The sequence below is a fragment of the Ctenopharyngodon idella genome, chromosome 23 (assembly GCF_019924925.1).
Source record: "Ctenopharyngodon idella isolate HZGC_01 chromosome 23, HZGC01, whole genome shotgun sequence".
NCBI classification, from domain to species: Eukaryota; Metazoa; Chordata; class Actinopteri; order Cypriniformes; family Xenocyprididae; genus Ctenopharyngodon; species Ctenopharyngodon idella.
This window is the reverse complement of record NC_067242.1, coordinates 21,784,551-21,801,812: the sequence shown is the minus strand read 5'-3', so window position 1 is coordinate 21,801,812 and position 17,262 is coordinate 21,784,551. Positions and strand designations below refer to the sequence as shown.

Below are 17,262 nucleotides of genomic sequence, written 5' to 3'. Positions count from 1 at the left end.
GAGTTTTGCTGAGCCTTATTTTGCCATTCACAGTGTAGTAAACCTGTAAGAAAACACTGTAAATTCACCATAAGCCCAACCTGATCTCATGAGAAAACTTCACCATTTTACAAGTTTATTTCAGATGAATTCATATGATTTGAACAAAAAAATAAGTATGAAGATCAGCCCATAACTACCCTTAAACATAAGCCTCAGTGGTGCGTAAGCAAATCGTATGAAAATATATTAAAAGAAATTGATCAACTAATTGTTGAATTTGCCACCAATTCAACAAAACGTAAAAATAGTTTCAAATTGTAATTTGAGAGTCTAAGTCCATTTATCAACATTTTTTTTTGTTTGTTTTGTTTTTGTAAAATAGGCTTATATGAAGCATCATAATATTACGTAGTGAACTACTCATCCATTTATTGACAAAATATGATGCCTGTTGGGTTTGATGTAAGCCCTACCTACAGTGACAAGCGCATAACCAGTAGATTCGATTCAGTAAATCTGAAATGCGAGTAAATCTGAAATGCAAGTTTCAGATTGAGACGCTGAAACGTTGGTTCATGAGCTGCTCACATGTAAATGAACACAGTTACCACGCTAAATTAAAGGTTTGTTGGTTTGTTTGAAAATTAAGAAATTAAGACAAATATTTGTATTGTAATCTTAGTAGTTTTAAGTTTTACAGTAGTTGTACTATAAAATAAAAAATATATTATATTAAATCCTCAATTTTTTTTTACAGTCCAACAGTATTACTGTAACGCGAAGGTCCAAGGAAGACGAAGATGATAAAAGATAATCTTACGATTAACATGCGTGGCATTGTGCTAATGCACAGACAAAAACCAGCATTGGGCAGAACTGAGGGAGAAACTTAAATACACAGTGATGATTAACTAAAAGACAAACAGCTGTGATGATTAGTGTTAGTGTCCATGGTGACTGATCAGTGGGGGAAAACAAAGACAAAGAAACACAATGTGCTGAATGAAAACAGACTAAAAGTTAATGAACAGAACTAAACAGAACATAATGGTGACAATTACAATATATTTCTTAGTTTTTTAAATATTAAGGCATTTTCTTAGTATAGTCCTATGCTGTGACTGACAATAGAACCATAAAATACGCCAAAAAGGCAACATAAATTCACAAAAGTAATCAATTTTATTTGTGTGCTATAATCCACATCTTTAGAATCCATTTGTTTGCAAGGAACAGAGCCAGATTTAAAACTTTATTCAGCGATCTTCATCTCCATTCTCAGCAGTGACTGCAAACGTCAAATCCTGCACTTGTTACAAATTCAAAAATTGCTGCCACAAGAAGCTTAAAGCTTTACAACACAATTTACGGCAGTGATCAAATGCTCATTGGCTCTCATCTGTCACAGTTCCCTCTGTTCCCGGACTCCATTACCCATTAATAATTAATAACTCAACATATTTTTAATGCTTTATTGTTACTAAAAGTGCCATTTTCCTACACATTTCTGTCTATTACGTTTTTATATATTTATTTTATATTCTCTATAAAATGGTTTTGTTTGGGTTTGGGGGTATGGTTAAGAGATCTACAATTTATCTATAAAATTGTAACAGTGTAATTATACAAATATCTTTATGATATAAAAGATTCATAAAAGATATTTTACATTTCTTTAGCTGTAAATACACGCTGCTTATGCTTGCAATGTTAAAACAGTCAGAACGTGTGTGCTTAAGCTCAACTCTCTTAGCTGTCTACATTGTAAAAAGCGCTATATATAAATAAAAGGTGACTGTAAACTAATCCCACAGCGCTCATGGTCAGGTCATCCCAGGTCAGGTACACTACGGCATCAGACGCCTGCCTATTCCTCAAACACCAGTTGCTGTTTATCATATTGAGAATAACTGGTATAGTGTCAATATATTTAAAAAGAAGCTTTTGTTTACAAGAATTCATATGCAATCAGAAATGATTTGTCCAATCACTAGGCTGGTTATTTCCTGACCTGGTTTCACATACTGTAAGTGAATATAGCAGTAGAAAATCTTCTTTGATATTGTCCTCAATGTGTTTTAATTTAATGGGCTGAAGGTAAATCAAATTTACATAAGTTCAAGCACAAATAGTTCTTAGATATTTTCATACTGCTTGGATTGTTGCGTGTGTATGTGTTTGAGCTGCTTACATACTGTCACAAGCACTAGTCTATACTAAGTCTTTAGCAGCTTACATTCAACAGTCATCCCTTACACTGAGGTACCTACTATTGCATATACAAATACCCTTTCATTTAAGCCCGAGACAGACATAAATAGTCTCTACTGCAGAGTACTGACACATCACAGAACACAGTAGACAGTATCAGGGCAGGGCTCGACAAAATGGATGCCCAGAAAGCCGCATGCAAATACCGAATTTACTTCTCTTTCGCATCTCGCACTTGAACGGACAACTGTCAAAATGCCTGTCTTAGCAAGTATCCTTGAAAACACAGTCAGTTATGTCTTAAATGAACATAAACAGTTTGTGCTAGCATATTGGACCCGTGTATTAGCTCTTAAAGTGACAGCAGCCTAATATACCTGTTGCTGTCTGCTTCCTTAATGCTAATCTAAGGAAAGAAAAATAGAAAATCACTCACTGCTCTTGACTAAATAACTTTTGTAACATTAATAAGGACTAATCTGTATTTAATTTAATTTATATATATATATATATATATTTTTTTTTTTTTTTTTTTTTTTTTTTTACTTGCCCTGCCAAAATTATGCAGTGTTATTTAATATTTGATTGTTCAATTTCTGTACCTGAATACTATCTACTTGAAAAACTTAAAGCATTGTTTATTTTATATATATATTTATTGTATCTTTGTCTATTGTTTTCATTTGTGCTATTACTTGTAATTAGTTTATTTGTTCTTAATTTATTACTGTTTACTTTTTTAATAATGTTTAAACTTTATATTATTTAGGCTAGTAGTTTTTGGAATCAAGAATTGTGAAATTTCACTGGTATCAAAAATTTTGGTGTCGTACACTTATTTATTAAAATACATGGTTCAATGGGTCAAAAACAACAATAGCATTTTTTTTTTTTTTTTTTTTTTTTAGGGCGCAGCCAGTGAAAATTTTGGCAGGGCAAGTAAAAATGTGAACAACTGGCCTGACTGGGCCAGTAGAAAAAATCCTTAGTGTTCAGCCCTGAGTATATAACCATATTCAGTCTATAATTCTGAAAACAAGCTTGTTTTTGGAGTAGAGTCTGACATCACAGACTGTTTCCTCAACATCTGTTCGAGAATACAGGCGTGTGCTTTCGCGCGTGTATGCGTCTGCGTGTTTGTCTTGGGGAGGTCTGCTTAAATATTCACAGAGGTGCCTTGCGCTCCCAGACTGTAAATGAGCAGGCTTACAGCGGGAGTCCTGAACTTTGGTGGTCCAAACATATCTCTTTAAGTGTGTAAATCTGGACCGTTTAGTTTTCCAGTGCTGTTTTTATACCTAGAATGCACTCTGTGAACGCCAGCTCTCACATAGCTAACATGACCGAGAAAAAGCAGAAAGCTGTTTGGCAGGTTGACAGCACGGGGTCAGCAGGGCCAGGCAAAACACAGACTCCGCCACCACCGTCACTGCTGTCTGATGGAAAGAGTGAGAAAATTGAGAGAGCCATTAAAATAAAAGAAAGAGAAGGAGAGCATGCTTGCATCATGATATATTAAAAATGATATGCTGGTGATATAAATTATGCAATCATGAATAGTGTATTTATTTTAATTCACATTAAGTTTTCCTAAAGAAATTTGTAACTGTAGTTTCGCAGTCATTCCTTCAACTTGGGTCTCGTGCTTTAGCATTGTCACTGTGATTAACTTCAGTAACAAAAACTGCATTTAAAGGGTTACTTCATCCAAAAATGTGTCATTAATTACTCATCCTCATGTCGTTCCAAACCCTTAAGACTTTTGTTTATCTTCGAAAACACAAATGAAGATATTTTAAATGAAATCTGAGAGCTCTCTGTCCCTCCATAGACAGCTATGCAAATACTACTTTGTCACTTCAAAAAGTTCATAAAGAGATTGGAAAACAAATCCATATGAATCGAGCAGTTTAGTCCAAATTTTCTGAAGAGACTGAATCGCTTTATATGATGAACAGACTGAATTTAGGCTTCTATTCACATTTTAACATTGATCAGCGAACATAATCAGAAGCTCAACTGTACTTGCTTGACGCATGAAAACAAACCTCATTGGTTCTTGCGGAAACTCAAAATCTCTGCGTAACACAAGAGAATAAAAAACTCATTGGTTCTCACACATCAAACAAGCATGCTTGATCTTCCGTTTACCATATCTGATGTGTGCGTTGATGAATGTTTATATGTTCAATCTGTTCATCACATAAAGTGATCGTGTCTCTTTAAAAGATTTAGACTAAATCGCTCAATTCATATGGATTAGTTTTACAATCTTTTTATAAACTTTTTGAAATGGTAGTTGCGTGGACTGTCAATGGAGGGACAGAAATCTCTCAGAATTCATTAAAATATCTTCATTTGTGTTTTGAAGATGAACCAAAGTCTTATGGGTTTGGAATGACATGATGGTGAGTAAATAATGACAGAATTTTCAGTTTTAGGTGAACTAACCCTTTAAGCTGAAAAAGTTGCACCATCATTCAAAAATTTACATTTTAATACATTAAAAAAATACTACACAGGAACATTTTTGAATGATGGTGCAAAAGAATTTAAGTTTGGATAGTGCATTTTCAAAAAGGAGGGTGCTTGTTAAAGGGGTTAAAACATATCTAGGTAAAGTTTGATATTACTATACAGGTGCTGGTCATATAATTAGAATATCATCAAAAAGTTGATTTATTTCACTAATTCCATTCAAAAAGTGAAACTTGTATATTATATTCATTCATTACACACAGACTGATATATTTCAAATGTTTATTTCTTTTAATTTTGATGATTATAACTGACAACTAAGGAAAAGAACAGAACAGGAATACCATGGTCCTTAAACCAGGTATTGGTAGCTTTGGCACTGTGTGCAGGTGCCAAGTCCTGTTGGAAAATGAAATCTGCATCCCCATAAAGTTGGTCAGCAGCAGGAAGCATGGAGTGCTCTAAAACTTCCTGGTATACGGCTGCGTTGACCTTGGACCTCAGAAAACACAGTGGACCAACACCAGCAGATGACATGGCACCCCAAACCATCACTGACTATGGAAACTTTACACTGGACCTCAAGCAACGTGGATTGTGTGCCTCTCCTCTCTTCCTCCAGACTCTGGGACCCTGATTTCCAAAGGAAATGCAAAATTTACTTTCATCAGAGAACATAGCTTTGGACCACTCAGCAGCAGTCCAGTCCTTTTTGTCTTTAGCCCAGGCGAGACGCTTCTGATGCTGTCTGTTGTTCAAGAGTGGCTTGATACAAGGAATGCAGCAATGACAGCTGAAACCCATGTTTTGTATACGTCTGTGCGTAGTGGTTCTTGAAGCACTGACTCCAGCTGCAGTCCACTCTTTGTGAATCTCCCCCACATTTTTCAATGGGTTTTGTTTCACAATCCTCTCCAGGGTGCGGTTATCCCTATTGCTTATACACTTTTTTCTACCACATCTTTTCCTTCCCTTCGCCTCTCTATTAATGTGCTTGGACACAGAGCTCTGTGAACAGCCAGCCTCTTTTGCAATGACCTTTTGTGTCTTGCCCTCCTTGTGCAAGGTGTCAATGGTCGTCTTTTGGACAACTGTCAAGTCAGCAGTCTGCCCCATGATTGTGTAGCCTACAGAACTAGACTGAGAGACCATTTAAAGGCCTTTGCAGGTGTTTTGAGTTAATTAGCTGATTAGAGTGTGGCACCAGGTGTCTTTAATATTGAACCTTTTCACAATATTCTAATTTTCTGAGATACTGAATTTGGGATTTTCCTTAGTTGTCAGTTATAATCATCAAAATTAAAAGAAATAAACATTTGAAATATATCAGTCTCTGTGTAATGAATGAATATAATATACAAGTTTCACTTTTTGAATGGAATTAGTGAAATAAATCAACTGATGATATTCTAATTATATGACCAGCACCTGTATATTTCTATATTGGTGAAAATAAATGAAACGCAAAATCCTTTAGGTTAATTTAATGAAAAACTGTATGAAAAAAGCTTGAAAATAGCTAATAATTAAAATAATTAAAATAAATTAAAAGTTTTATATCACACATCTTGAGTCTAAATGGGTTGTTTAATGACAATAACTTTTAGGCTTTTAAGCCATTTTAGAGTAAACACAAATATTACACACACACACGCACACACACATGCACGTGTGTGTGTGTGTGCGCGTTTTTGTGATTTATGAGGATACAAATTTGTATAATGACATGGGTATTACACTGGTATTACGACGTAAACATGAAATATGAGGACATTTCATAGGAGTCCTCATATTTAAAATAGCTTTAAAAACATACTAAACAATGTTTTATTAAAAATGTAAAAATGCAGAATGTTTTCTGTGATGGGTAGGTTTAGGAGTAGGGGTAGTGTAGGGGGATAGAATGTACAGTTTGTATAAAAACCATTACGCCTATGGAATGTCCTCACTTTGATAGCAAAACAAACCTGTGCGTGTGGGGTGGGGGGTGGGTGTTAATATTTGTGTATTTACTCTGATATATATACTCTTTGCAGCAAGGACACATTTAACTGATTGAATGTGACGGTAAAGATAAATGCTGTTCTTTTAAACTTTCTATTTAAAGAATTCTGAAAAATCTTAATAATAGGAATTGTTTCTTGAGCACCAAATCAGCATATTAGAATGATTTGTAGACTGAAGTAATGGTTGCTGAAAATTCAGCTTTGCCATCACAGGAATATATTATATTTTAAAATATATTCAGATATAAAACAGGTATTTTAAATTTAAATAATATTTCAAAATATTACTGTTTTACTCTGTTTTTTATCAAATGAATGCAATGTTGGTAAGCATGAGACTTAGTGAGCGGATGATAACAAACAGCAGATAGAGTGTGTGGTAATATGATTATAGACAGAGAGAACAGTGATGTCAGCAGGAAGTGATGTCATTGTTTACAGGGGCCATAGTTAGGGGGGAAGAGGTTAAAGAAAGAGACAGCTAAGACAAAGACATAGTCCTGCAGTGTGCTCAGAACTTGCCGCAGTGGAGACATCCATTCCAAACTGGGGGGAGGGATTACATAACACATGGAAAATAATCCAAAGAACGAAAACAGGCCAGCCTCTGTGTTGCCAAAGGAGCCTGTTCCACCCTCTCTCACAGCCTATAACACAGCTGATGGATCCAATTTATCTACACTGCAGTTCAACAAAGTTCTTGTGGTCCGCTTTCAGAAGTCACATAGCAAAAGTTATACGTTTAATAGACTTTGTTCCCTAAAACAGATGCACTAATAAAGATCAGATGAAGGTTTTTAAAAAGGGTGCAATACAAAGTTAAATGTGACCAGTTCCCCATGTAAACTAAGTGGCCACAATGCTAGGGTGTTGTGAGATTTTCACATCAAAGAAAGGCGGAGCCCCAGAGCATACCTACCTATTGCGTAATTGCCACAGACCAAAAGTACTTTACTTTTGCAGAAAGTTCGCTTCTGCAAGCTGTTTCGAACTCCAAACAAACTTTGTTTAGGCCTGATTTTGTTCGGAATAACGCCACACTAGTTCATTCTTTGATTTTACCTGAAATGCATCTGTGCCTCAAGCCTTTCACCCATTTTATGGTCCACTGAATGAAAACCATAAGTCTGGTCAAATAGAATAGTAATAGTACACCTTTCCTCAACAAGCTGCAGGATTCACGTCATCATTCATGCACATAGCACAATGCACCAAAGTTTAATACTTCAAGTTAGGGGATGTTCAAAGCTAGGGCAATAGTAATAGTGTACACACCACTCTTTGTTATTTAATCTGCATGCTTAAACAAGACAAGAAGGTATTCAAATAACAATGTGCTCTTAATGTGCAGCAGGTCACTTGAAGGGTTAGTTCACCCAAAAATGAAAATTATGTCATTTATTGCTCACCCTCATGTCAGGTTACGGGTGTAGAACGACATGAGGGTGTGTAATAAATTACATTATTTTCATTTTTGGGTGAACTAACCCTTCAAGTGACCTGCTGCACATTAAGAGTACATTGTTATTTGAATACCCTCTTGTCTTGTTTGATAAAAAAGTGTCTGTCAAGAGGACAGAGTGCATTATCTGCTTATAATGTCTATTAGCACTTATTGGTTGCATGTGTGGGTCGCGATCAATAGCTTATTATTTCAATCCTATCTGAGGCTCCCTATATTTACATTTATATTCCTAGACAAAAACAATTGACACTGTTAAATGTGGTCTTCACTCCAGTGTGATATTCCTCTGTCTCAGACTAACCCTGAGGCCGGGACAGACCTTGACTGTGTTAGTGTGTGGTCTACCTCCCTCAGTCAGACGTGTGCCATTGCCAAGGGGAACCATGTGAGCCTGGAGAGGGATGGGCCAGGGGAACCCATTTCTTTTCTGCTTACAAGCAACTGCTAACTTTTGCTGTAATAGAATACTTATATAAAGGAGCCAAACGGTATTAGACACGGTGTTCCTCTTAGCATGCAACTGTTTTTATGTACTCGCTGGGTGTTTAATATTGCAGACTAAAATGTACAGAACTAGTCTAAGCTGTTCATACAAATCTGTGCCAACCTTTGTTCCACACCTTAACAATGCACCTGTTAGTCAACTCTGCAATGTCTACATGTGTCAGCTGACAATACAGATACCGAAAAAGATAGACTATTCTGGTCTATGCAAAGATTTGAAGCACCTCAACTGCACAGACTGTGCATGCTAAAACTCAAATGTAAACGATAAATGCATTCTATATGGTCTACAAAACTATTATGCCCTGTGCTGGAGATGAAACATGATTTGGTGAAACCAAATCAAAACCTTTTATGAAACCTGAAATCTGTTTATCAATGCAGAATGCTTTCTCAGAATATTTTATATGGTAAAATAAGGTTTATGTTAGGATGATAAAAATAGGTTAATCAGCAAAGCCTATGGAGATGCTATAGAAAGAATATTTTAATGCAGGGGGAATTCTTTTATATAAAACAATGAAGGCGTAGCGGTGCAATGTGTGTCTGCACACATCCTCTTCATCAAATGAGATATAGACAAAGGGAATTCGATCAAACAAATTGCAGATGTTTTCTTAAGAACAAATGGTCAGATTTATTCATCGTATTAGACAATGGGTGCATGTGTGAATTGTGGCAGTCAAAAGTACTCTAATATCTTTTAAGTTTTAGCTATCTATAATACAAACAAGATGACATATAATGGATTATAAATTTATCTCATGATCAAATTGATAAATCAAATAAAATCTCAGATAAACCCAGGGAATAGGATCACTTAAAATGTAAAAGAATATGAACACTGAACTGGAGAAAAAAAAAAAAAAAAAAAAACATTTTGGTACAAGAATAATAGCCTTTCTTTTACATTTGGCAGGTGGGAATATAAATTGCTCTTTATTTCTATACAAGGAGACTGACATACATTAGACTAATTAGCTCATAAACGATGTAATCCTAGTTGCATGATATGAATAGGTATTATAAAACCGTTAAGTCAGAATATATCTAATATTTCTAATGCCATGCATATACCCTATTGTCAAAAGAATCAATTTTATGCATCAATAATAAGATGAACACGTGTGTCCTTCTAAAAAAAATGATATCGCAGTGCAATGGAAAATAATGCAACACCTACCCTTTTTGCTCCAGAATTGATTAAGTTGTTACTGATATTCCATTTCAGATGCTGAGTTATTCTTTGGGCACTTTGTCTCGAGCCTTTTTCCATGTGCTCAGAGCACGCGCTCCGCAGCACGCGCTGCGTACAGTCACATACGGTCCATGACGTCACATTACCCTAATACAGAGGCGTCGGGAAAAATCACAGCTTTGTTTAATCGGCAGGACATAGATTCGTGCAAAAGGCAATTATTGTATTTAATTAGAGCTCTGCACTAATCATTTTGACAACGGAGAAAGCGTGCAAAGAATTGCTGTGACAAGCATGCTCCTTGGAATTGTCTGGCTAATCATATCATCATCATATATATAATGCTTAATAATTATAGGCTTTTATTTCAACATAGGACAGGAATTTGCTATGAAAAACACTTTATAGTATAGACATCTAATGTCTACACATTAAATGTTTCCAAATAGGGTGCCACCTTAATATGATTTTGGATAAATCCTTTTGAAACTCCTTTAAAGTCCCCCTGAAATCAAAATTTAAGTTTTTTAGCTTTTAGTATGAATGTTAGCCTTAAAGTTATGAATAAGCTGGCGTGTTCAAAAATAATGACAAAATTTGCATTTAGGAGATATAAGCATTCAAAACTTACAGTCTCTCACTTCCGCTAAAATGGATCACGGATTTTCATGACATCACTGCGGACTTCAGCTTCTCATCAAATCTTCAGTCCAATCAAATGCTCTCTAGAATCTGAAGTTCCACCCCCTCCTACATTAAACTGATGCTAGAGTTGCAGCTGAAATTGGTCATTTGTTTACACATTTACTAGTTTCTATATGGTGAATGGCACATAGTGCACTATATAGAGGATAGGGAATGATTCAGACAGCGTAAATATGCTTTCCATTATTGCAAATGAATTCCGTTTTCACGTTACGCTGCATTCACACCTGGCGTCGGCTTCAACGCTTGATGGAGGGCGTGTCTGAATCTTTTGCTGATGCGACCATTATAGTGATAACAGCAAATCACATTACTTTCCGGTGTTGCATGAATGCAATTGGCTATGCACAGCAATTGGCTGTGCTAGGGAATTTGCATAAAGCGATCTGATTGGCTGATGCTGCGTTGGCACTTGAAAAGTTTAGAAATCTTCAACTTCTGCAGCGAGCAACACGAGTGAAGCGACACGACAGAACCCACAATTCAGTTCGGCAACGCATGACATCACCCATTCAAATGAGAAACATTAATGCCGACTCCCCTTGTGAATGCAGCATTAGTGTCACGTGAACCGCTGCAGTGCGAGCACAGTCTGCTCTGGTCCAGAGACACGAGAGCACAGAGCGGATCATATGTGCGAGTCGGCGCAGACCACAAAACATTTGGATATATTTGAATTCTACAGACAATGCTATATTTTAAAGAAATATGGAGGAGAAACGGTTAGAGATTATGAGGAAAATTGAGTTTTACGAAAAGCTATTCATAGTTTTCGCACGACGTCACACCCTTAGGAACGCCCACCTGGAGGTCAAACCAGGGTTTTTACCAGGGTTGAACGAAGTAAAATAAATTCATTATAGACCTTATACGGCAGAGAAACAAGCGCGCTGCCATCTTTAGAATATTGTGTATGAACTTCGGTTTTTGTGGTTCCTAGCTATGTATATTTCTATGTAGCTGGTGAAGTGGATTTACTTACTGTAGAGTTAACTATCATAAGCATTGTAATAGTATTTGAAGCAGATGTCATAACAAATGTAAGTAGACCGATAAGTTTTTAAAACGAGTGGTTCATTCATAAATCCGTAAGATCTTACCTTAATGTTGTTGTGGAAATATAAACCGAAGACAGAACACAATGAGCGCAGCGCTGAAAAGGGGCGGGGCTACTTAAGGTCTATACACCTTGATGGTGCATAGGCTACTATGTACAGGCAAGCAGATGAGACCAGAACGCCCCCTTTGCGGTCGATATGCGCCCTCAATGCACACTTTTGCCTGAGCCCGCACTGAAGCGAGCTCCGCAGCTGACTTTTTTTCCAGACAGTCAAAGCTGTGTTGCGTTTGTTACTGGTAGGAAGACTGTGAGTTTAGGGTATCATTTGGGACAGGGCCAATTTAAAAACACAACAACCAATTTAGCATGTTGCATTCATATTCTTGGCTCATTTGCTCACATGTATAAAGTTTGCAGTGTCAGTAAGGTGTTTACTGAAATTGATCTTTTAAAGGTGCAATGTGTAAATTTTAGGACGATTTATTGACAGAAATTCAATATAATATACATAACTATGTTTTCAGTGGTGTATAAAGATCTTACATAATGAACCATTATGTTTTTATTACCTTAGAATGAGCCATTTCTATCTACATACACCGCGGGTCCGCTTACATGTTAAGTCACCATTTTGCGCCAGCACAGTTAACTGGTGACTTAACATGTAAGGGTAGTACAATAGTACTACAGTAGCCCTAAATGGACAAACTGCTCTACAGAGCACGTTTGCTTGACTAGCCACTCTCTGCTGTCTTAGATGACATATTTGTCCTGTGTTGGCCACCGTAGCTTCTCTATATTGCAATTCGCAACCTCACCGCTAGATGCCACTAAAATTTACACACTGCACCTTTAATATAGCTCTTTTAGCACTGGCACGGAGCAGAGTGTTTTCATTTAATGCCTATGGAAGTTGTTTTTTTTACGTTAAGCTTTATAGAATGTCCCTCTGCTTTTATTGATTGAAATACTGCAGCAGGGGCTGCATATGAATCACAAGTGCCCAAAACTTGCAGTTTGTTCACATATGTTTTTCTTTTTCTTTTGAGTGGTGATCTAAATATTGGCTTAAACAGATGGAAAATTGACAAGCATGTGCTGCAGCTATATGCAAGTTTTGCCTCCGTGCCAGTCACGTGACGTAAAACAGACGTTTACGAACAAAAATTAAGCGTAGAGTTAGTTACTCTGGCAGGTCACGTCACATCATCTAGCTGACTCTTAGTTGATCCACGTCTACCTATAGTAATATGACGCCTATCACAGCATACCTAGGTCCATTCAGTATTATCAGCCTCTTTATTGCACTGCTCACCCTCCTCCATCCCCAGCTCCTCCTCTCGTCCAGTTAGGACTTGTCCTCTGATATACCTTTTCGAATCAGACAAAATTTTCTTGAATTATGTTGTTACATTAAATTATTGTCATTAAGAACATTTATGATATCTGCATACCTTTTGTTGGTTCTGTTTTGTTTTCCCCAAGGGGGGTTATCACTGCTTTCCCTACTCTTATCCATGCTAGGCTACATGAATAGGCAGGGAGTTCTTACCCAGAACAGAACCATACCGCCAATCCAAACTGTATGCTAAATGTCAATCATCTTTGATGATAGTGGTCCTGACAGATATCGCTTTTGCTTGAGGTAGCCTAACCTTAGCAACAGCTGATTGTTGAGCAGAATCGTACAGAGCGTTAACATAAACATTGTCATTATTTAACACTTTATTAATTTATATATTACAAAAATGTTATTGTGGGCAAAAATATTAAGGTTAAATATTACAAATATTAAACGTCAACATATCGTGACCTTTAAAATGTCCTTTTGAAACTCATTTAAAAATCTAAAAGCTTAATTCACACACTGTCCACAATTATACCTGCAGTGTTGCTGCACTGATTTCTGAGTGGTTTGCAGCTTGGTAAACAGCTCAGACTGCATTAGCAGAGCTTTGCTACATCCATGACAGATGCTCTATGAGCCACATGAGCCCTGCTTCTAGACTAGACTGAGGACCATGGCATGTGACTAATCACCTCTAAAATCTTAATGTGTCAGCTGTGGTGAATCATCTGAAAGTAGGTTCTCTTGCTGTCAAAATTCCCTTTCGCTTGGTTTCCAGGCAGCTGCCCTCACAATAACTTTGCATTGTCTTTCATTTTCTGGGCACTGTTGCTTAATTCAATGCCAAATATGAAAGAACTCAACTCTTATCTAAATGGGTGGAGATGCAATTGAATATTTTTGTTTTGTCTAAGCTTTTCTGTGCTGATTTCATGCCTAGAAAGTGCAATAACACTTAATTTTAGACAGGTGAAAACTAAACTGCATTTTATAACTTGGAAAATCCCTGAAATGATTAACAATTTGTGATGTAAAACAAAGTTACAGTATCATACTTGGTGATCTAACAATCAAAGATCAAATTTCTCTGAATTCTCCCCAAACCACTTTCAAAAGTGAGGAAATCAGTGCAAAGAGACCAAAAGAGTCAAGTTCAGAAAGAAATTCATTTATGATTGAGTGAAAACATGGAAAAACCATATAGTGAAACAGAATATGGTTTATGAGAACATCTAACTGATACAAGTCGAAAAATAGAAATAATTCATTATATACAAAAACATACAAAAGAATTTTATTTTAGGGTCGAGCCGCCCTATTTTTTCGTATTTTCTTAATAAAAATAAATGACTTAAATACAAATTATTTTAACCATCTTAAATTTTAAACTGCGGCAGTTTCAAACAAGGAAAGAATTGACAATATCCAAAAGTAAAAGAATGCATTGGACATGCAACATCACAACTATACACAGAAACAGTCTTTAACTTGCATAAAAAAGCAGTGGGGGAGGGGCTCTTAAAAAGTCTTTTCGCTTTGACTCTTGTGACACAGATTCATTAATGTGAACTCCGCAGCTGCTGCAGCCTATGTTTTAACTGTTCGCTCTTTCGCCTCAGCTGTTCTTTGATGGACAGCAGCCTCTGCTCATCCAAGTGCATGCTGTGGATGCACTCTGTCGCCTTCTTTAGGATAACCACTTTAGCGGCTTTCTCATTATTTGCAACCTCAGGAATCTCATCCCGTAGTGCAAAAAAGCTGAGTTTGAGTTCGTTTCTGCGCTGGCGCTCCAGCACATTGTGAGTCCTGCGTTTGTCATTGTCCTCAGAATCCGACGTCCGGGGACTCGCGCACTTGCGTTGCTTCCCATGCCTGTTGCTGCTGCTGCTGTTGTTGTTGCTGCTGGCTTCCAATCGTAGCCTCTTGACAGCCGGCTGGTCATGCCGCGTGGACGGGTGGGCGGCGTAGTTGTGCTGGTGGGTGGAGACATGACAGCGCTTCAACACCAGGGGACTGGGGTGCCTCGAATCCGACACCTCCGTCTCGCTTCTTTTCTGTCGCTTCTCCACTGTCACCACATCAATTTCTTCCTCTTCTTCTTCCTCCTCCTCCTCTTCCTCTTCTTCCTCCTCCTCCTCCTCTTCTTCATCATCTTCTGCAATTGAAGAAAAACAAAGGAATTATTAACCTTAAACATCAGTTCATTTAAATCCCTATACTACAGCATAGTGGGAATATAATGGAATTTGGCAAGTGGCTTTCCACAAAGGGTGGGGCTGGGGGGGAAGCTCTGCATTCCAGTCCCCTCCCACTTTCGTCGTCAGCTGATATTTGAACATTGCAGCCTTTCCTACAGATCTGACTCGGGTTGAGCAGGGGGGAGGTGGAGAGATCTTATGCAACTACCACTTATATCAAGGGTACGAGGATAAAGTCCTGTGACCGGCACACCACCTCACTGGTGACAAGGTCACTTCAAAAATGAAAGCACTTGCGCATACTGTAACCAGCTGGATCAAGATTATGCATGTCATAAATTAGGTCTAAATAACATAATGCATAACATACCTGAATCGCTGCCACTGCTGCTGGAGCTGTTAGGTGGAGTGTCCAGGACCAGCATGGGCTGCGATGGTGCAACCTTGCTGGCTTTGCCGGACTCGGTGAGAGGATAAGGGAAGACCACAGAGGGATCGATGCATTCTGATGCAGAGGTGCTCAGATCCTGCAAATAACTTGCATTGAGTCGATTTGAGCTGCTGTCAGATATCAGTTCCTTCCTCGCAGCATGCAGGGATGCCAGTCTCTCAGAAACCACTTTCTCCAACTTGGCAGCGGCGGAAAAGCCGCTCCACATGCAGTCCTGGATGATGATGGACTTGATGAAGGACTGGGAGTAGTCCGCATCGCAGATGAAGCTCTGGTTGACCACGTCGTCACCCAGGAACTCGCTGACCATCTCCAGCTGTTCGGCGGTGGAGAGCGACTGTCTCCGGCTGGGCGAGAGGGGCGGTGTGGGTAGCAGTTCAAATTTCTTCCAAATGTCTTCGCTCGGAGCTGGAGGTTGAGTCTGTCCTTGCTGATGGTGATAGAAATCCTCATCGTCGTTGTCGAAGTAGAAATATGGCTGGATGGAGTCGTAGTCGTAATCGTAGTTTTTATACGCCAAACTCGCACTCACCGGCATTTTGACACTTGTGGAAAAAATACAAATTGAAATTATAATAGTGCATATGCAACGTTTACCTAAAGTGCACATATTTAGACTACGCATAACATGCACGGGGTGGGAAAATGAGCTAAATAATGCACCTAAATGACAGCATGTGTAAAAAAAGAGCGAATGTATCCCAAAGCGGGGTTACTACCAAAACATTTAAAAGCATCCCTGCTTCTAGTGTTTTCTTTGAGCGTGCAACATGCGAACTTACAAAAGAAAAGATAATTGCACAACAGAAAAGATATTTGCAGACATATGATCACAAACACACGCTGTCGTTAAAGTCTAAAAGATGCATGCAACATCATATACCGGATCCTTACCGTGTATTTAACAAATGCAGTTTCAGAATGGCTTCTTTCGAGACGCAATGCAATGAAAAGACAACAAAAAATAAGGAGCAAAAAGTAAAATCCAACAGTTTACTCCGGTCTCTTGCAGCATATGTGGAATCAGAGTTGCAGTCAAATGGAAAATGATGGAGAATGTAATATACGCTGCGCGCTTGTGTACCTCTCTAATGCTGGACAGACTGATCGCCTGTATGACAGAGGGAGGATGAATAAATTCTGTAGCTCCCGCGAGCTGAAGCAGCGCCCACTGACGTATGAGTGCGCTAGTAAAATTTCCCGCCAAACGAAAACACGGTTGTTTGCTGATTAAATCGCCTCGTTAGGCTCACACATCAAATATAAAATATATTTCAAACCGTAGTTAGCCTTTATTGGCTTAGCCGACATGTTGCATTTATCTCTGAATTCGATAAATGTGGGACTATTTTTTTGCGGAAGGACAAACATCTTAGAAGCTGGTGTATAGGGTCTTGACGTCATTGAAGTGCGGAGCGTTTATAGTCAAGCAGTGACAGCTCGCTTGAGCTCACTTGAATTTTTTTTACTTTAGTAGACAAGGATACCAGAAAATCAGATCTTTCTTATAGATTTATGTCTTATTATGTTTGAATACCACACAGAGGGGCTAAATGGGTTGAAAGAAAACCCATTATTTTATGTTATTTTAAATAGAAATAAAGCATTCTGTTAATCAGTATGTAGAAAGCAAAGCACAGAACACTTGGTCTTGAT

General features: G+C 37.9%; 1 protein-coding gene and 1 long non-coding RNA gene across 2 annotated transcripts in view; both read right to left on the bottom strand.

Moving 5' to 3' along the window:
* LOC127506193 (uncharacterized) overlaps positions 1–10,132 on the bottom strand; it is a 30,575-nt gene extending 20,443 nt beyond the window's left edge. The window contains exon 1 of the long non-coding RNA XR_007927933.1: positions 9,830–10,132. This is a non-coding gene — a long non-coding RNA (uncharacterized LOC127506193). The remainder of the gene's footprint in view (positions 1–9,829) is intronic.
* Positions 10,133–14,104: 3,972 nt separating this feature from the next.
* Positions 14,105–16,803, bottom strand: myca (MYC proto-oncogene, bHLH transcription factor a). The gene is made up of 3 exons (XM_051882401.1): positions 16,501–16,803; positions 15,526–16,151; positions 14,105–15,112 (listed from the first exon to the last, which is right to left on the bottom strand). Exons 2-3 carry the CDS (start codon positions 16,142–16,144, stop codon positions 14,517–14,519), a joined length of 1,215 nt encoding a protein of 404 aa, XP_051738361.1. The 5' UTR covers positions 16,145–16,151; positions 16,501–16,803; the 3' UTR covers positions 14,105–14,516.
* Between the last annotated feature and the right edge of the window lie 459 nt (positions 16,804–17,262).